This window comes from Neomonachus schauinslandi, chromosome 1, assembly GCF_002201575.2.
Source record: "Neomonachus schauinslandi chromosome 1, ASM220157v2, whole genome shotgun sequence".
NCBI classification, from domain to species: Eukaryota; Metazoa; Chordata; class Mammalia; order Carnivora; family Phocidae; genus Neomonachus; species Neomonachus schauinslandi.
This window is the reverse complement of record NC_058403.1, coordinates 132,820,453-132,841,474: the sequence shown is the minus strand read 5'-3', so window position 1 is coordinate 132,841,474 and position 21,022 is coordinate 132,820,453. Positions and strand designations below refer to the sequence as shown.

The following is a 21,022-nucleotide window of genomic DNA, read 5'->3' as shown; positions in this document are numbered from 1 at the left end:
TATTCAAGGTTCTGTGAAAGTCTGGAAGAAAAGAGATCAGTCCCTGCTGGAAGGCATGGGAAGAATAAGGAAAGGGTTTGTGGGAGAGATGCCGTTTGAAAATCAGATGAGATAAAGACAAAGATAAAGTGAACAGCACGGGGACAGAGAGAGCAATGCAGAGAATATGCCCAGCCACCACAGAGAATATGCCCTGTAAACACTAAAACTCAAGTCTGTAAAAACAAGAGTTCAAACAAAAAGGATCTGATCCAAACCAAACTACCTCATTCCCTAAGTACTCTGCTTTATAGGGATTTAATTATGTTTACATCCAAACTTGGGCTCTAGATGAAAAAAAATTTTATTTATTTATTTATTTTTAATATTTTATTTATTTGACAGCGAGAGAGGGAACACAAGCAGGGGAGTGGGAGAGGGAGAAGCAAGCCTCCTGCCGAGCAGGGAGCTCGATGCGGGGCTCGATCCCAGGACCCTGGGACCATGACGTGAGCTGAAGGCAGACGCCTAACGACTGAGCCACCCAGGCACCCCGAAAAAAAAAAAATTCTAATCACCTTCTCAAATGCATTATGCTGAGTGAAAGAAGTCAGACTCAGAAAACGGTGTACCATATGATTCCATTCATATGACATTCTAGAAAAGGCAGACTCCAGGAACAAAAAACAAATCAGTGGTTGCCAAGGCTGGAAGTAGAGCAATGAATGGACTACAGAGGGTTACAAAGGAGTTTCCTGGGGTGAAGCCACTGTTCTGTATTTTGATGGTACTAGTGGTTATACAACTGCATGTGTTTGTCAAAATTCACAGAACCATATACTCAAGAAGGTGACTTCTACTGTGTGTAAAATTTTTTTTTGCTGGAGGCAAAAATACTACACACTGAGCTAGATATACTAAAAACTCTGACATCAAAATTCTGCATTCTCTTTCCCCATGGCCACATATAAATGACTGCTTTGGCATCTCTTGCTAAACTTCTCCAGAGTCTTCTAGTGTTAAAGGCAGCAATTCAGATCCTCTCTCTGGGATCAGTGTGACTCCAGAAGTCACAAGTCTCTTCCTTCATCATAAAATACCAGCTGATGCCACTCAAGGCAATGCCAAGGGTGCTCTGGCCCCACTGGGAAGTACCTCATGACCGGAGAATCAAGCCTGCTCTTCTCCACTCACCACCCTACCTTCATCCATGAGCGTAACTTGATGCACCAACAGACATCACAGATTCAGAAAGCAAACCAAGAATTGATTCCTGGGCATATCTGGCCATGGACCGAGACCTTAAGTGTCTTTAAAAAAGAGCCAGCATTTGACTACAGAGCTGAGCTGTGTGGTATTTTACATCTCATATAAAATCGTAATGTGCAAGCTAAGCAAACCCAACAGTACAAGGGGGAGTGGTTTTAACTGATTTGCACCTGCTCTCCTCATTAACAGAGATGCAGATGCAAGACTTGCCAAAGTGTTATTTTTTTGCTGGCTCTGTTCTTCAATTTTTTGATGAAAAACACAAATAAATGCAGAGTGAGCTGTGACTAACACTTCCTGATCTCGAATTTATGCAAAAAGAAATTTACCTGTTTGGATTCCTAGCTGGCTGGTTCTGGAAGAGGCTGAGAGAAAATCCTGATCCCAGATAGGAGAATTTTGACTATAAACTTCTTCTTCTAACATGGACAGAAACCTAGGCATAAGAGTAAAAGCAACAGTAAGATAAAAAAAAATAATAAAAAAAACTATTACCAGAGGGATGAAAGCCCTAACCATCTGTGGCAAGCACCCCACCATCAGCATCTCACGTTCAACTCAGAAATACGCTTGTGAATTATGATTCAATTGATGATTTGTGGATGCTCCCAGTATATTCAAATAAAGAAATTCATTTCTACAAATTTACTCTCTTTTGATTCTGCACGGACTGACACAACATAGACTGCACAGAGTGTTCTATCAGTAGGAATGCATTCCACTGAGCATTCCTCAGTCTCAGAGCAAGATTTCCACCATCTACGTAGCTGTCATTACCATTGTCATTATCCATCGCAATAGCTAATAGTTATCAAGTGCTTGCCATGTGTCTGCACTATTCTATAAACTTCTTATCGAATCCTCACATCAACCCAATGAGTGACATATTTTATTTTTATTGTCAGACATATATAACTCTTACAGACAAACCCTGTTCTAAGTGTTTGATGTATTATTCACTCAGGTGATCTTCCTAACAAACCTATGAAATGGAATCCATTATTATACCCATTTTACAGAAGAAAAAACTTAAAGCACAGATATTATATAACTAGCACAAAGTTCCACAATTAGTAAATTGCAGGGCTAGGATTAGAATGTGACTGATTACTATGTTATACTTCTTGTCATGTTATAAACCAAATGGATCTCAAAGTTTGGGGGCCCCCCACAGAAATGACCTGGAGATAGATCTTGTTAGAAATATAGATAGCTAAGCCCTACCTGGGCTTACTCAATCGGAGTCCATGAGAACAGGCCTGGGTAACTAAATTTTGATGAGGTACCTTAGACTTATGTACACCAAAATTGAAGAACTATGATTAAAATACCAACACAAATCTACACATCTGGTACTGGAATACCTTCCTACAAGCCTCTTTTTAAGGCACATTAATTCTAGTGGAGGAATATAAAAAAATGGCTAAGAGCTTGGGCTCTAGAATCCATTGGCCAAGCTCACCACTTAATTTCTGTGATCCTTGGAAGAAATTCTTAGCTTTCCTCTTTCTCAGATTCCTATTCCATAAAACAGAAATATCAACAGTAATTCCTGCATAGGGTCATAATGAGAAATAAGCTAATGTTCATGCATAAAATGGTGCCTGACCCCACGTAAGTGGCTCCATTCATCCATTCAACAAATACTGGTTGGACATCTACCCTGTGCCAGGGACTGTGTTAGGTGCTGTGAAGACAGAGTGAACAAAACAACCATCTTGCCCTCACAAAGTTCACGCTGCAATGATGTAATAAAGGTTGAATATGATGAGTCCACTATCCTCACTTGAAATTCTGAACTCCAAAAGCTCTTAAAAAAAGATTTTCCATAACCCATTTGGCAACAATCTAACCTGAACATATATAAAACTATTTATAGTTTTTACAATTACAAGTGGATTTGATTTAGGGGGATTGCCCCTACCCCTAGAGCTCTGATATATAAGTGTTATATTACCTCTACAAAATACTTTAAATCTTGAATTTTGAAATATCAGTATCAAGATTTTGGACAATGGATCAAGGATCTGTATCATCATCATCACCATTATCCCTATCACTAAAAGTACCACAATTTTTCTCGCTTATCAATGCCTGCAAGATTTTAAATGGTTTCAGGGGTGGGAGAGGTTTGTGTTGTGGAAGTGAAAATAGATGGGGAAAGGCCCTAGGGATCGTCTTACTTGCTGTTCAAATTAAACCTCAGATTTAAGAACAAGGTACCATTTGAATGAGTACCTAGCCGCACACGATAGTTTAATTCATGGTTTATAGAAACTGCATGAGTCACTTCTACTTCCAAGCAAGCCACCATTACCTTACGTTTTAAAACATTTTAGTATGTTTCTTACCCATCACAGAAAGACTGACAGCAGTGGGAGGTAAGATCCTTACTGAGATCACATTCTGATCTTGCTGAGGAGAAAGAGCTCGAGGTCTCTTCTCCTTTTCCTACCTTACACGGCCCTCAAGACTTCCTCAACTGCCCTTCATCACAGAAGTAAATTTCCTTTCCTTTTCCAGGCTCCTTCTCTATCAGTAATTTTATGGTCAGAACACTCTTCACAAAGCCCTGCAGAGAGACTCACCAAGGAAGAATGCCATTACTAATTAAGGAAAAATAATTCTATATAAACGTATGTGTGTGTGTTGTATCTGTATACAGTTATTTCGTTACAATAAAGAATAGTCTCATGCAATGACATGGGAGAATGCTTGCTTTGTGTATAGATACAATTCAAAATTGTATGTAGAATAAAACAATCCATGGAGAAAAACAGAAATATCTAAAAACACTAAAAGTAGTTCAGAGCGGTAGGGCTTTGGGGGAAGGGGGGGTCTTTTGCTTCTTTGTTCTCTCTTAACCAAATTTTCACCAGCATGTGCATTTATCACTTCTAGGAGAAAACATAGGTACTAAACCTTTCTAAAAACAACCTTGTAAGTTGGTGGATGGGAGGAAAGGCACAAGTTTTGTTTTTATTTTTTAATACATATATATATTTTTAAAGATTTAGTCATTTGAGAGAAAGAGCACATGCAAGTGCAAGGTGGGGGAGGGGAAGAGGAAGAGGGAGAGAAGCAGACTCCCTGCTGAGAGGTGGGACTCCATCTCGTGACCCTGAGATCATGACCTGAGCCAAAATCAAGAGGCGGATGCTTAACCAACTAAGCCACCCAAGTGCCCCAGGAAAGGCACAAGTTAAAGCCAAGTGGGAGAAAGGGCACATACCAGGAGGAAGAAGATGAGGATGTAAGCCCTGCAAATGCACGCGCGAATCACAGCGACCTAGGGGATTGGTATGTGGCCTGGTACAGCTCTCACTCTGAGACAGTGCCCAAGACTCAAACAGCACCTCAAGCTTCCATATGCATGATTCTGCTGCCAAGGCTAGAGGTATAAATCCCTAACAGCTCCAATGTTGTCATATTCAATGACAAGGGATTTAAAAGGAGAAGTGGGTGGTAGTTTTACCCTACCATTAGTAATAGAGAAGAGCAAAACAACAGCATTGATTTTTTAACTCAACAGCATAAGCATGCCAGAACTATGGGATGAAGGAACATAATACACTATAATTAGCAAATATCTGCAAGAAGCAAAATGGATTTGCTATGGGAAAAAAAAATCTGTTACTCTGTAAGGTAATTAAAATTTCTCTTTACGTACCATAAAAGGTGGGGTAGGGGGAGCACCCTCTTTGTTCCTTGGCTTAGAGACAGAGAATGACAACCATAATCTAAAAATATAAAATGCTGCTTATGTGGCAAATGTAATAGAGAAATAAGAAAATTGCTCTCAATCTAGAAGTCAAGGAGCTCAGACCAACCAAAAGGCAGCTACTGAATACACAGGCATGCCGAGAGATCATAACCCATTTAGGGGCAACACCCAAACTGCAGCTCTAGTACTTCTGTATCTTCTTCCCTGGAGAATACCAGAATGTTCATGGTTGCCTCAGTCTCAGGAACCGGCTGCCTTAAGAATTAACACTGAAACTCAGGATGCTAGGATTTATGTGCAAACATTGGGCGTTCAGCTAAAGCTCATCAGAATTACCCATGACATCTTTTACCTACAGCTTAGGATTTGTGTTACACTGCAAAGGAATTTTCAGTTAATTTTTATAAAAAAAAAAAAAAAACATTTTTGTTGTTGTTTTGGACTGAACTTATCTTAAAAATTAAAGCTATCTTTCCTGAGAAACAAATTGGGTAATCCCATAACAGTAACGTAATAATAAAAATCTAGTTTCCCTACTAAAACAGGGTATCATCAGTCTTTGGTTAAAGAATGTAATACCTCTTCTCTTAAACTCTCTTCTCTATACCAGCAATTCTCAGTGGTGTGGGGAAGGAAGCCTCTATCGCACCTAGAAAGCCCTTTCAAATGATACCTTCAGCCCCCTCCACGACAAGTGCTGGTTTAGGCGAATGACACCCACAGAATAAACTGTCTCACCCATGTCTTGCTGTCGCTGGTCCATGACAAGTCGGCAACTGCACCCTCAGCCCCTCTCATGAGCAGCCAGCCTTTTAGTTTAAATTTTTGGTTCTTAGCACTGAAAATGCATTTCCAAGGCCAATGGTATACAACACTGCAACTTCCTATTCCTTTAACACATTTCCTTTGTTTGAAAAACATGTAAGTGATAATTTATACGTTGGAGCAGGTAAAAGAAGCAAGGTGCACAAGAGTTATGTACATTCTGCAAAAAAATGAGTAGAGAGGTACAAAGATCATTCTGAAGGAAGCCTCTCTATTCCTGTCCAGCCCCGCTCTTGGGGTCTAGTTTATAAACAGTGAGGGGGCAGGTTGACTGTGGTTGAGGCAGGAGTGATTTCTCCAGGCTTAGAAAGGATTGGAGATGTGGGACAGAAAAAACCAGCCACTTGAGTGTCCTGCCGAGTAGATGGAAACTGCTTCTACCACTCTCCCCCATCCTCCTCTAGCTTCCTGGCAGCTGGATACACCCAACAAAGCACTACCCCACCGCAGACCCAGAGACAAAGACCCAGGTGGGAGGAGATGGGGCCAAGGGAGTCATGCCTGCAGGCAACGCAAATTCACGCTAACAACAGATGTGCTGTGCAATACCGAAGAAGACCCACAAAGGGAGCTGCGGAAGGAGAGGATCCCTTCTCCCTCTTCCCTGGGATGCCTTTCCTGGCATTCCTGGTCTCGTTACTGGTATAGGCTTTGGCGTGTGTTTATCGACCCCAAGCTCCAGGAGCAAAGACCGGCAAGGCAAGGGCGCTCTCTTACTTTGGGAAATGGGTGAGGATTAGAGTTCGTTTCTCAAGGGGCAGTTTGTCTTTCTCCTGTCTCGCTTGTTCCAGGAGTTGTCGTCTCATGACTGTGAAGACTGAGCGCAGCAGTGTTCTCCCAAACACTTGGGTGGTTTCGTACCGAGGTAGACTGTCACAGAACTGGGGCACGTTGCAGTAACACAGCCACCTGTGATAAGAGGGAACAAGCTCCATCACTATCCCTTAAACCCCCAGGGCATCCAAAATGTCCGATGATGCTCACTCTCCTGTCATTAACCACAGCAGAAGAAACTAGGTCTGCAATGACAAGCCGTAGTATCCCTGCCAGCTAATGAAACCCGGAAATCAGAGTGGCTCGCCCGCCCATATACAAGCATGGCGGGGGGGGGGGGGGGTCCAGTTCCATGAAACTCATTCCATTCTGCAGCATCGCGCAGTGAGCCCTGCGGTCAGGCAGTCCTGGGCTCAAATCCCTGCTTTGCCATGACTTAGGAAATGTAATTGTGTTCTTGAGTCTCCAGGTCCTTACCTGTAAAAGGTGGACAGCAAGAATACCTACTTCGTTGGGTTGGTACGCGCGTGGTAGGAGATACTGTATGGACAGTGCATACTGAATTCGAGTTTCTGGTACATAAACGGGAGTTTAAATAAAAGAAGAAATTAAAGGGGAAGCTGAGGATGCCCATTTGTGAAAGACTCAGGATTCCACCATCTCGTTTCTTGAGTAAAATTTAAAATGCTTACACAGCACTCACATACCCTTGAAGCTTTGGTGGAAAGATAAAGATCTTCAAGACTATTCAAAACTCAGTCAAAACGCAGGAAGTAACAAGCTTCACCACCTGTCGCTTAGGTGCATTTTCAACGACTCTGTCTCCAACTTAAAAATGCACTTCGGCATTACAAAAAGCTGGACGAGTGCCCAGGCCCAGAGGGAAACCAGAGGCTTTCTTGAGATCTGACCACAGTTCTGGGGTACACTGGCTATGTAGGGCATACAATGTAGAAAGCTCACTCAGCCAAGAGAAGCTGGAGAATGAAAGTTTATTCAAAATCGACCCTCTTTCTTTATGGTCTCCCAGGATGCGAGGTCTCAAATTCCCAGGAGCCAGTCACATCATTGTAGAGTGGGGGTCAGAGGGTGGCACGAGACCAGGGCTCAGAAGCTCAGAAGATCCTTATTCCTTGGTAGCATAGCCAAACATCCTTTGCTTTCCAAAAATTAACACCTCTGCTCTCTGTGTGCCTTCCTGATCTCCTTTAAAGTGGGACAGAGGGCTCTCATGTGTCCAAACTGCTAATGGAAAGCTCCTGATGAACTCTCAGACCCTTAATAAAGAGTGGAATAACAGTAATTAACTCGTGCTTATTGCTTTCTTTATGTTATCCCGTATCACTTCCTATCTTCCCTGTGTGTGTGACGGCGTTAGTGGTTGTGGTGGTTCATCTTCCGGAAAGATAATGTGCATTAGTGTGAGTTCATCTGCCTAAGTTCAAAATTAACCTTAAGACCCTGCTACTATTTCCACACTTCTCCCAGCTTTTCTGTCTTAATAATTTACACCCAAATGTGCATCTTAAAGTGTTGTCACTGTATCTTGTCAAATCAGAACAGTGTTCTTGGTAGCAGAGAAGTTAGCAAGTGCATTTATTTTGTACCTCATATACTGTATCACCTTCGAGGCCAGTCTTTGCTGGATGTTAGTCTGTGGCCACTTAATGAGGTTATGAGATATTCAGGGCTGAAGGGAGGCCAGCTCCCAAGTGACTAATTATGAAATGACAAACGTTAAGAGTTAAAGGTACAAACCTTAATAATCAGAAATTCAGTTTCACGAGACTTGGGCCATTGCACGACTATAATGTTAAAAATATGTCCAATTTTCTGCACTGGAAGATTAAAGATTCTCAGGATTTAGACCAGTACTGCCCCAACAGCCGTCTCTGCTGCTGGGAATGTTCTGTTGTCTGTGCTGATACAATGGCCACCAGTCACATGTAACTCTGAGCACACGAAATGTGGCTAGTGCAACTGAGGAGCTTAATTTTTAGTGGCATTTAATCAGTTTAAAAGTTACTTTTAAATGGAAACAGTATGAAATATTTTTCCATGAAAGATAACTTTACTGCTTTGGTAGGACTCCATTTAGCTTTAACCATTTAAAACTGAGGGAATGAATTGAGATGTGCCATAAGGATAAAATACACATTGGATTTTAAAGATAGCACAAAGGAAGGTAAAGATGCATCATTAATAATTTTTCACATTGATCACACAGTGAAATAATATTTATATATTGGGTAAAATAAAAGAGTATTGAAATTAATGTCCTGCGCCTATTTACTTTTTAAAATGTAACTACTAGAAAATTTTAAATTCCATTTGTGGCTCACATTATGAGGTGCTGATTTTGAGTCTAAAGAGCATTTCCATCTGTGGAGGGGTCACAGATGTCTGATACTCTATTTAAAACTGATGTTATTTCTGCTACAGCAATGGTAGGTACCGTAAGATCATCAAGTGTTATAAAGAAGTGCTTAACAGGCCATGCAAACTTCCCAGGGTAAGGGAAGGCAACCCAAACTGTTATTGTCTAGTAAAATGTTTCAAATAATAGGCTTCCATTCATTTCCTCTGAAAACCATTTTATAGACCACAGTTGATGCTTTTTAGCTTTGTTTTGTTTTTACTTCTAAGATTAATTCCATTTTATAAATCTGTAAGGTGCACAATATGGTAAGACAGAGACTGAGTCAACGTGTGGTGTCTGGGTGCTATTTTAATAAATGACATGGTCATTGAGCGTGGTGGGATGGAAAGAAGAAATGCGAATTTGTGTGCCTCGTCTCTGCACACACACTCCTCCAAACACTTGACTGTAGGAAAAGATTTTACCTGAACGACCGGTTTCAGGTCCTCTCAAAAGCAGTGAAAGGACAGTTCATTCATTTTTGTATGCCTAATAAAAATGGCATATGTATGCAAATAACTCAGAGTTTTGACAGCATCAGGATGATTTGCAACCACCCTCCTTTCTTTAAAATGTGAACAGAACTGGAGAACTTGAGCACAGACCATGTCATCCTACTTGCTAGAATGAAAATCCTAAGGTCTGTAGGAATTAAGTGACCTGTCCTAGTTCACCTCAACTCAAGGCTTGGGTCTCTTACCCCCTAGCCCACTGTTCTTTCCATGCTTCCTGCTATGTACTGTCCTATACTTACACGCCTAATGATGAACGCTCAGTAACACAGAACAACGGTTACATACAACTGTTTCACCAAAATCAACTTAGTTATATCCAACTTGCACTGTATTCTTACAAAACATCTCCCCAATATAGGGATGACCATTACACCTTTCAGAAGGTCTGCACAATTCAGAATCTAAGACTAATTATTTGACGCTTCTAGTAGCAGATTCTGGTGGTCAGATGTATTTTAAAAAGTCACAATCTTCAGACACTTTATTTTCAGGCTATTTCTTCATGGAATTATATTAGTGCACCATCATGAAATTCAGGGAACTTCAAAACATTTGAACCAGATCTTTTTCTAAATCCACAGTGATTTCCAGGGGATATATACTTCTATTAATTATTACTTCTAAGTACATGTTAACATTACAATGTCAGATGTTTTCAATATGCAAAATACTTATATTTTTCCTTTATTCAGAACAGAGAGGATTATGTCATTTAAGCAGTTCTACTGTTCAATCTGCACTTAATTTTTTAATTGGAAAATCTTCACAGGTAGCTCTACAATAATCATTCTCTGAGTCTGGTCTCTTCCACAGAGAATCCTATTTCACCCCATTTTCATGCTGACATACAAGCTCCAGGAGTGTTCAGCCCCTTTGTTCTAATTGCTACAACTGCTGTAAATTATATGCTGAACCAGCATTACAGGTCCTGAGGTTCACTTACACATCAAGATAAAACCTGGTGGTGCCTGCAGCCTATAATATTACCCATTTTTGAGAAAATGAGTATTGGTGAGACACCATGCTGTAGTGGAGTGTGGTTTATTAAAATCCTAAGTGGTCATGACAGTGAGGTTTTACTCTGAAACAATTACTGCTTCTCATAATTTTCACAGGTTGGCTTCTCTGTACTTCCCTTTCTTCATCTACGTGGCGTGATCATAGGCAAGTGGGGGAGGTGAGCGTCGTCTACCTTCATTTCCTTATTTATTATTAACAGAGGCTCTTGGTCTCCATTCCACCTAGAAATTAGCAGGTTTCAGAACTCATCAGAGTGTATTCATTCCAGTCTCTCAGAAGGTTTCTCTTCACCACGGTCAGACTCCACTCTTCTACTGCCCTTGGACAGTGGCTCAAGAGGCTGAGCTAGAAAGGAATCTGCTACTGTCTTTTATTCCCTGTTATTTTAGTTTCTAAAGTGATATTCAAATAATGACAACTCCCCTTCAGTTGTACACGCTCTAGCTTAAGAGTCCCACACTGGCAGCGTCTGAGTTTTAGAGAACAACGTGTGTGGGAGGAAAACGATGACTATCATCTTCCTAGCACCCGTCCTGTATGCCAGACGCTACACACAACACTCCCGGTAGTCATGAGACTCGGAAAGACGAAGAAACCGAAGGTCAAGGAGGTGAAGTGACTGGTCTAAAGCATACAGAACTAGGGAGGGATGGAGCTGTGATTCAAACCCCCTGTTCATTTCAAAGTTCCATTTCTAATTTTACTACTCCTTAAGTATTTGTAAGTGCCACCCATTTCTTGGTAATTCCCAAAAGCTACAGAGTATATTTTTACTGTTTTCTAAAATACAGTAATATCTTCCATGCTGCTTTACATTTAATTCTCCTTCTCAATGAAACATTTTTTCCTCTGTTAAGAATGGTAAATACTTTCAGAGGTCTGGTTTTAGCAAATATTCAGCTTAGCCAATTGTTCACAAATGGGTTTAAAAGATAGAGATTTTTTTAAGTACTCCCTACACCCAACGTGGGGCTTAAACTCATGAACCCAAGATCAAGAGTTGCATGTTCCACTGACTGAGCCAGCCAGGCATCCCTATATTTTTGATAGATTTACTATCTTAACCCTTATTATAAACAACAGTTAAAATAATATAGGAACTACATTATTTCATGAAAAATTCTGAAAGTATAGAAATATGTAATTTAAAAACCTGATACTGAAGAAATCTGTAATTCCTTAAAAGTCCATTAGTACGGAAATACTTTATAACTCAAATTATATATACTGTAAAAAAAGAGAGGAGAGGAAAGGGGATATTACTCACGAATATCGGGTCAATAATCAGAGAGGAAAACTTATCTTAAACTATACTCATTCCTACATGTTATCTCCTGTTACAGAAAATAACCTGGAGGGGTGCCTGAGTGGCTCAGTTGGTTAAATGTCTGACTCTTGGTTTCAGCTCAGGCCATGATTTCAGGGTCCTGAGATTGAGCCTCACCTCAGGTTCTGCACTTAGCAGGGAGTCCTCTTGAAGATTCTCTCCCTCTGTTCCTTCTCCTGCTCACACGTACTCTCTCTCTTTCTTAAATAAATAAATAAATAAATCTTAAAAAAAAAGTAAATAACCTGGGTACAAGTGCTCTTCAGGCTATAAAAAAAATTGCCTACTTTAAGTCAGGAATATCTCCTGAAGCAAGCCTGATGTGCCTCTAAAATATAAAAGGGGGTGGGGCACCTGGCTGGCTTAGTCAGAAGAGAGAAAAGTATGCAACTCTTCATCCCTAAGTCATGAGTTCAAGCCCCACACTGGGTGTAGAGATTACTTAAATAAATAAAATATAAAAGGGGAAAAGTTATAAAAAGGGAAACAGAATGGGTAATTCAAGTCACTCTCTTACTTAAATGAAAATAAATGTAGGTTATCCTATTTTGTGTGGCCCATGTTTAAGATTTTTTTTTTTTAAGATTTTATTTATTTATTTGAGAGAGAGACTGAGAGAGAGAGAGCATGAGAGGGGGGAGGGTCAGAGGGAGAAGGAGACTCCCTGCTGAGCAGGGAGCCCGATGCGGGACTCGATCCAGGGACTCCAGGATCATGACCTGAGCCAAAGGCAGTTGCTTAACCAACTGAGCCACCCAGGCGCCCCATGTTTAAGATTTTTAAAGTGAGTTCTATTATTCGGCAATTCATAAACAATGAAAACAAATTCCCATGTTAGGGGAAAAAACGTGCAATCCAAGAATATTTGCACAGCCTGATGTCCACCAACAGGGAAATGGTTGGGTAAATTACTGTACATCAATTCAACTGACCATAATGTAACCAGTAAAATGTCTGATAAGATGTTAAGTAGAGGGACAAAAAGGATGCAAATTCTATATATACATGTTTTCATTCTAAATAATATAAAATAGACTGGAAGACAACATGTATAATGATATCAGTTCCATCATGGTGCTGGGCCAAGGGTGATCTTTCCTTCTTTATAAAAATTCCTTAACACTATTATATTTGTGGTCATTGTTTTTTTGGTTTTCTAATGGGAGTGAAGTTTCTATATAATAATTACAGAGTCATAGTATGGTTACCTAGATCGGCGACATTCAATAGAAATACAATGCAAGCCACATTAAATAATTTTAAATTTTCCAATAGTCATATTGACAAGGTAAAAAGAAACAGATGAAATTAACTTTAATATATCTTATTTAATTGAATATATCTAAAATATCATCATTTCAACATGTAATCAATATAAAAAAGTACTAATGAAATATGTTACATTCCTTTTTTTGTACAAGCTTTGAAATCTCAATTCATACTAGTCACATTCAAGTGCTCAGTAGCCACATGTAGCTATCAACTATCGAACTGGGTAGTACAGGGCTAGGTGGTTTGGATCCCTCACCCCCCAAAATATCATGATATTAATAAAAAATAAATTATAGAAACATTCTGAATTGATGGAGTTACCACAAAAACTGGGTAACCCTCCGCTTGCAGGGCCAAGTAGTAATTTTAGGTCTGCAACAGGCTCTAAAGGAAAAGAACTGGTGATCTGATTACCTTGTGTAGTTCTCTTTGTATCCAGAAATATCATCATTGGGAGATCGCAGTCTTCGTTGAGATGGTGCCTCCAGATGCCAATAGTTGATGCGGTTTAGGAACATTTTTGCCAACTCAACTATCGTTTGCCTTTCTTTGGATGGCAGGTGACTAAATTTGTACTGTACAAAGTTATTCACACCCTTAAAAGGAGGGAAGGCAATTTATTCATATGGCTATGCAATCATACTAATTCTGAACACCCACAGTCAGCACCATTGGTGGTTATTAAAGAACAGACATTTCTCTATTCACAAAAATCTCTTCCTTTTCCCTATTAGAAAACAGGAATACCCAGAGGGAATCGTGCCACAGATCATAGTGGATGAAAAGTGACAAGACAGAGAAGCTGTGGGTTGCTATTCTATGCCTGCTGCAATCCTCAAGCGTTAAAGGGAAAATCAAAATCACAGACTGAAAAGGTCAAAACCTCTTAAACAATAAAATACGACTATTTTGCAGAATAATTCTTGCTGCACTATCAATATAGATCACGTACAATGAGGTTCCTGGATAAGCATTACATTTTTACATTACCAAAATTTTATTTTTTTTTTAAAGATTTTATTTATTTATTTGACAGAGAGAGAGCCAGCGAGAGCAGGAACACAAGCAGGGGGAGTGGGAGAGGGAGAAGCAGGCTCCCCGCTGAGCAGGGAGCCTGATGTGGGGCTTGATCCCAGGACCCTGGGATCATGACCTGAGCTGAAGGCAGACGCTTAACAACTGAGCCACCCAGGCACCCCTACACTACCAAAATTTTAATCAGAAGGCTGCTAGCTCGTCTTCCATTGAACTAAACCATGAGAATTTAAACTCTTTACTATCACTCTTTCGCTTTCAGCAAGCTTACCAAGAAAAAAATCTTATTCAAAATTGTGAGTTTTTAAAAGAATCTGTGGATTAATTTAATGTCTCTGCAGAACACTCCCAACTAATCTAATTTCAAATAAAAGAACAATGAATTCTTATTGAATAAGAGTTTGGAGACAAAATAAAATTTCTTCTACTGAAAACTGACTGATAAAAATACATTTATTTGTATTTGTAGAGACCCTGATTGATGTCCTATGTTCTGTAATCATTCTCATCAAGAAATTCAGTCAAGAGTCTCCGAGATTTCTTTAGCCGAACACTGGCAGGCTAAAAAGTGACTCTGAGGAAGGATACAACACCTCACAGAAAAAGTCTATATATGTCAACAGTTTCCCCAAGCAAACCAGTTTCTTTCCAGGAATCATAATGTAACAGGAAGTCAATTTCTGGATGCAAAATCTCATTTCTTTTTTGTGTTTTTTGCTTGACTTACAATGTTTTTGACAATGCTCCTTAATTCCCTCACCTCAATAGGCTTTTTCAGACAGTGACAAACAAAAGAACAAAGACTTAATTGACTTAATTTTAAAACATCAACACCAAGAAAAAGCACATTCCATGCGTTCTTATGACCTACATGTTCTGCTTAATTTTTTTCTTCCCCAAACACAGTGAATTCTGAGTATACGGCAACTGTAAAAGACAACAGCTAGATCATTTATTAAATTTTCACTTCTGACGCAAAGGGTCCAGGACAATTTCTACAGATTCAGTGAGCATCTCAAAACTGGGTATAGAGGATGGAAGGAAGATTAGGTTTGTTCAGCCTTAGAGCAATTAAAAAAAAGGGTTTCTCTTTTTCTTTTTCTAAATTTTTACCTGTTCAATACTAGGTTTTTCAAATGGGGGTTTCTTCTCCAAAGAGCCTTCAACCACAGGTTTTCCTCTTTGTAAAATAGACTTTCTCAAGAGCTGCAAAAAAAATCATTAAGGAAAAAAAAATCAATGTCTGTCTCTCTCTCACACACACACACACAACATAGCCTCTGAAGGGAAGTCACCATATTCTAATTATCTTATCTACATGTAAATAAATCCTTAAATCAATAGAATGGGTGACTACGAGGTAACCCAAATTTGCCTTCATGCCCATGACCAGAGCTATGAGAAACTAGACCCCTTTCATGTTCTGAGCAGCCTAGAGCACTAGCAGTACAATCAGACTCCTCTATCCTACTCCCTTTCTCTTCTCCCCACCATTGCCAGATCCCCACTGACCCAGAGGCCTGGTACACAACAGCCACACTTTGCACATGCCCATCTAGGCCACCGCAGGTGTGCTGATGCTCTGGAGGGTTGTTTTTTGTTTGCTTAAGATTTATTTATTCATTTTAGAGAGAGCACGCGGGGAGGAGGAGACAGAGAAAGAGAGAATCTTACACCCACGCAGGGCTCGATCTCATGACACTGAGATCAAGACCAGAGCTGAAACCAAGAGTCGGATACATCCGACTGCACCACCCAGGCACCCCGAAGAAGGTTCATATTTAAACCCCTGGAAGGCAGAGACCCGTTCTGCACAAGTGAGGCCAGAGGAGAGGGCTGTCTGTACCAGCTGTATGTCCTATCCATAAACTAGGGCCCAGGCCCTTTGGGAAGGAATTCTGCAGGGCTCTCAATCGGCAACTTTCACTGTTGCGGTCTCTTTTCATTTCCTCTCCCTGCACAGAATACAAGCCAAGTGTTCTGGCATCTCAATGCCCACAAAACAAAACACTGCTCTTAATCCTTGCCACTGGAATTCAAAGCCCTCAAAGAGCACATATCCGAGAGAAAAAGGGAACAGAGTCACTAATCAAGACCTAATTTGAAAATAAACTTGATATTGAAATCCTTTACCTTCAACCTTTGCTTGAAAATTCTGTAACCTTTACATGTGGGCCAGGTATGATATGACCATGCATTTACTTACGTTACATCTTTCTCTCCTTTCTCCACTTACTGCCTTTTCAACAGAAACAAGACGTGGTAACCATGCTCCCAGGAGTTAATGGAAATGGACTAACACCCAAGGTTGAAGATCACCCTGTGTCCCCCTGAGCCATGTCTTACAAAGGCCTCAATTCCTTCTAGGGGTGCCATATACATAATTAGCACGGGGCATCTGTTTATCCTTTCAATGTATTATGCCCATTTTTATAAAAATAAACATGCAATAATGATAAGTCACTCTATGTGTTTCTAAGGATATAGAAAGATGGATCATAAAATTTTATTTATTTATTTGACAGAGCGAGAGCAAACAAGCAGGGGGAGTGGCAGAGGGAGAGGGAGAAGCAGGCTCCCCACTGAGCAGGGAGCCCGATGTGGGGCTCGATCCCAGGACTCTGGGATCATGACCTGAGCCGAAGGCAGACGCTCAACCAACTGAGCCACCCAGGCGCCCAGGATTGTAAAATTTAAATACAGATAATTGTGGCTGCATACTTTGTTTGCCCAGTTAAATAAGACCATTTGAGAACTTGGTCCCCTGGGGGTTTCAATTTGGAAAGAAACTGATGGGTTGGGGAGATGCTGAACGTCAGTTTCTTCATCTACACAAAAGGATGGAGCTGGGATAAGTGGCCATATAAAAGAAATTTAATACTTGCAGCAAGCATTTGCATCCTTACTTTCACCACTCTTATAAGTTCTTTATGTCGTATCTCATTTAATACCCCCTAACAACCTTTAGACGTAGGGGCTATCACTGTCTGTATTTTACTGATAAGGAAACTGAGGGAGAATGACTCGCTCAAAGTCACATTTCATATGTGATGGAGCCAGGATTGAAGCCCAGAGAGTCGAGCTCGGGAGCCACAGTTACAGGTTCTGGGATACACTGAGCTTTAGGAAGCAGCTTTTCATTGGGTTTTTTTTTTTTTTTTTTTTCCAAAATCTAAGCCTCAAGTTTTTTAAATGTTACTTAAAGGTATAATACATTTAATTTTAATGTAATTATTGAGACATATGAGACACAGGAACTGCCTTTCAAAAGCTAAGGAATGGATGACTTATTACTTATTTGCCCAAAAAATGACTCTGGGGGGGAAATGGGGGAGAATGCTGAATATTTTAGATTTTGTTCCCATGAGTAAATATATTTGTGCTGTTAAAGATGAGGGAGGTGAGAGAGAGAGAGAGAAAAAATGGACTTCAAAGCAGAGCAATGCTGTCTGGCCTATTTGGTTAGTTATAAACGGAATCAAGAGGAGGCCGGCAGGATGGAAACCTTGACACCACCTTCACTTCCAGCAGGGCGGTGGGGCTGCCAGGGTGCTCAGTTCCAAGACAAATAATCGCTGCAGTCATGCAGACGTTGTTTTTCTTCAACTAAGATCTTTTTCCAAAGAAGCTCTAAACAGCATGAACCTGCCAGGGTTCAATCTGGATGACTCAGGCCTCACAGCCATGTCAACAAGTTGTCACCTGAAGTAGCCCAGCGCCTGCTAATGGCGGTGGGGAATTCAGAGGTGCATTACCTTTCTGCTCACCCCTCTCGTCTCTCTCTTTCTCCTCCCCCCACCTCCCATTTACCTTTTTAGAACCAATATCCCCACACATGACCCCAAAGTTTAAAACTACAATTCTCACTCCCACACCTGTCTCCTATCTATCCCCAAACCCCCACTAGTAACCACCCCCGCCAAAAAAAAAAAAAAAAAAGACAAAAGTTAATAAATGGGGAGAAGGGAAAATTATGTAGCAAGTAAATTCAGATTAAAAAAAAAAAAGGTACAGAAATTGGGCACAAAATTTGCACTGAGATTCCTAGCAGCCAAAGCAAAAGAAGGAACTCAGTGGAAAATTTTTCTATCCTTGTCATATAAAACGAAGCACGGTGCTCAGTAAAGAGGCAAACCTTTCCTGGGCTCTAAGCTCTGAGTGGAGCGTTTTGCTTTTTGTTTTTTTTTTTTTTTTTTTTTTTAAAAACCTTAGAAGTATTACATAATAGAACATAAGCAACAGTGCCCTCAACAGCAAGGTTTCTGTTTTTTAATTATTTCTTCTGTCTGCTCCCTTTCAGAATATAGTTTTGGCCCCCTGTAGTTCGTCTGTTCCCACCACCCGTTTCTCTCCCACACCTGTCCATCCCGACAGCAGTCAGAAGCTGGGGAAACGTATGTCTGCAGAAAGGGGATCGATGTGACCTAAGGGGAGCTGAGGCAGAGCCAAGAAGCCCCAGCTCTGGGGCGTGGGAGCAGTAATCGTGACTGGTGTCAACAAGACCCAGAGGACAGTGGGGAGATGCCCAAATCTGGAAACTCTTGATTCCTCCCTGTGAAGCCTGAGAGTCAAGGCCCTGGCACCACCCTCCAACCACATCTCCTCCCACTTGCTCCTCCCCTTGCTCACCAGGCTCCACCACACCGGCCTCCTTGCTCTTCCCACATCACACCACGCTCACTAAGGGCACGGCCTAGACGGTGTTCCTCTGGTTGCCTGGAAAGCTCTTCCCCCAGCCCTTTTCAGCAACGGCTCCTGTCCTCCAGTTCGGGGTCCAGCTCAACTGTGGTCTCCTCAGAGACGCCTTTCTTAACTGCCCTTCCTCATGATTGTGTCCTCCCACCCACCACCATCCCTGCCATTCTGATTCCACTTACCCTACTTTGTTTCTCTTCACAGCACTTATCACCACCTGCAAATATATTATTTACTGGTTGATTGTCTGCCTCTTCTACTGAAATGTCAACTCCATGAGGGCAACGACTTTGCTTTGCCCACTGATCTATCCCTCATGCCTACATGAGTGCCATGCACAGAGCACAGAGCAGGTGTGCAATACATACTTGGATGGATGAATGGATGGGTGGATGGAAAGAAATCTATAAGCATAAGCAAATCAAGATATTCAAATCTGCATACAAATATGAAGGCTCTCAAGGAAAGTGATGTGTCCAACACATGGTGGGTCATTTTAGAGATTCCCTCATGAAGAAACGCATGCTTCCACAAACCCTGAGGGCAAACATATCATGAGCTGAGAGCCTTCCCACCCACGATCACGACCTGGTGTGCAGAAATTGAGCACATATGAACAATGAGAGAAAGAAGAAACACCTTTTTAAAATGGTAAAAACCTCACCTTAAATAGATAGAAATACACTTGTTTGGTATCTGCGTCTTCTTCCTTGTGGACGCAGGTAAAGAGATATTCCACATCCAACACTATTCCCAGGAGTCTGTTCATTTCTTCCTCGGACACATTTTCCAGGTGGGAAACATGAGCAGCTGAAGACAAAGATCAAAGGAACGTATGTGACATGTTAGCTGGAAACTGCAAATGTTCTCAATTTTAAAATAGAAAAGGGTCTCTCTCAAAACCTTCTGGGACACCAAGCCATTAGACTGCATTGTAAACAGGAAATTTCTGAACTCCTGTAAGATCTAAGTCTTCTCACCAAGTTGATTTATAATTAAAAGACTGTCACCTTGCTGGGCCTTAGCCTTCCCCTTTAAGACCAAAAAATGGGCCAGCAGCTAATGTATTCTAATAATGTACAGTTTAAGATCCAGAACTTGTTGGCACCACTTGGTGGTCCTCATAGTGTTCAATTCTTTTTTTTTTTTTTTTAATTCATGAGAGACAGAGCGAGAGAGAAAGGCAGAGGGAGAAGCAGACTCCCAAGGAGCAGGGAGCCCAATGCGGGACTCGATCCCAGCACCCTGAGATCATGACCTGAGCCGAAGGCAGACGCTTAACCATCTGAGCCACCCAGGCGCCCCTAAATTCTTTTTTTCATTGAAGTATAGTCGACACACAACATTAATTTCCCTTGTACAATGTGGTGATTCGAGAAGTCTATACGTTCTGCTGTGCTCACCACCAATGTAGCTGCCATCACCATACAACGCTATCACAGTATCATTGGCTATAGTCCCTGTGCTATACTTTTTATCCCTGTGACTTATGCCTTCCGTTCCTAGAAGCCTTTACGTCCCCATACCCCCTTCACCCATTTTGCCCATCCACCCACCCCCTCCCCTCTGGCAACCATCAGTTTGCTCTCTGTATTTATGGGTCTGTTTCTGCTTTTTGACAGTGTTAAATTCCTATGTATCCACATAAGAATGTGGTTGGTCTCCACCATGCCCGTGAACAGCTCAGTGAGCCAAGGATATCATATTAGTGTGAAGAATGAATGATGGCCCTTTCCCTCAGCCTTTCTGAGATGCGATGAAACCTCACTGTCCTTGCAGCAATGTCCCAAGGCCTGTTTGAGCTTGAGATTCAATGCCTTCCATGATCAAGCCCCCCAAACCCATTTTTCCTACTTTAGTTCTATAAGAGCTATAGTAAGTGACCTAGCCATCAACCTTCTCTCCCATGCCCCTGTCCTCTCTTCTATCCAAATCCAGTCCATTTATCAAGGTTATTGCATTTAATCCTCAAACAATCCCATGAGTAGGTATTAGCAATCCCATCTGACAACTGAGGGAACGGAGGCTCGGAGAGAATGGATGTCACTCAGCTAACAAGGCAGAGCCAGGGTCTGAAAGGAAGAACGCTTGAACCATATTTCAAAGCACCCACAAGCACACTTTTTGTTGATTAGCTGATTCACTTCAAGTCCTTTCTCACTTGAAGA

The 21,022-nt window shown here is 41.1% G+C and overlaps 1 protein-coding gene across 1 annotated transcript in view; it reads right to left on the bottom strand.

Moving 5' to 3' along the window:
- The window catches only part of KAT2B (lysine acetyltransferase 2B), a gene marked incomplete at its 5' end in the record, with an annotated part of 96,616 nt that overhangs the window by 32,060 nt on the left and 43,534 nt on the right, over positions 1-21,022 (bottom strand). Inside the window, 5 exons of the mRNA XM_044912586.1 lie at positions 1,578-1,684; positions 6,515-6,706; positions 13,539-13,720; positions 15,273-15,365; positions 19,519-19,664. Coding sequence (XP_044768521.1) covers positions 1,578-1,684; positions 6,515-6,706; positions 13,539-13,720; positions 15,273-15,365; positions 19,519-19,664 — 720 coding nt within the window. The remainder of the gene's footprint in view (positions 1-1,577; positions 1,685-6,514; positions 6,707-13,538; positions 13,721-15,272; positions 15,366-19,518; positions 19,665-21,022) is intronic.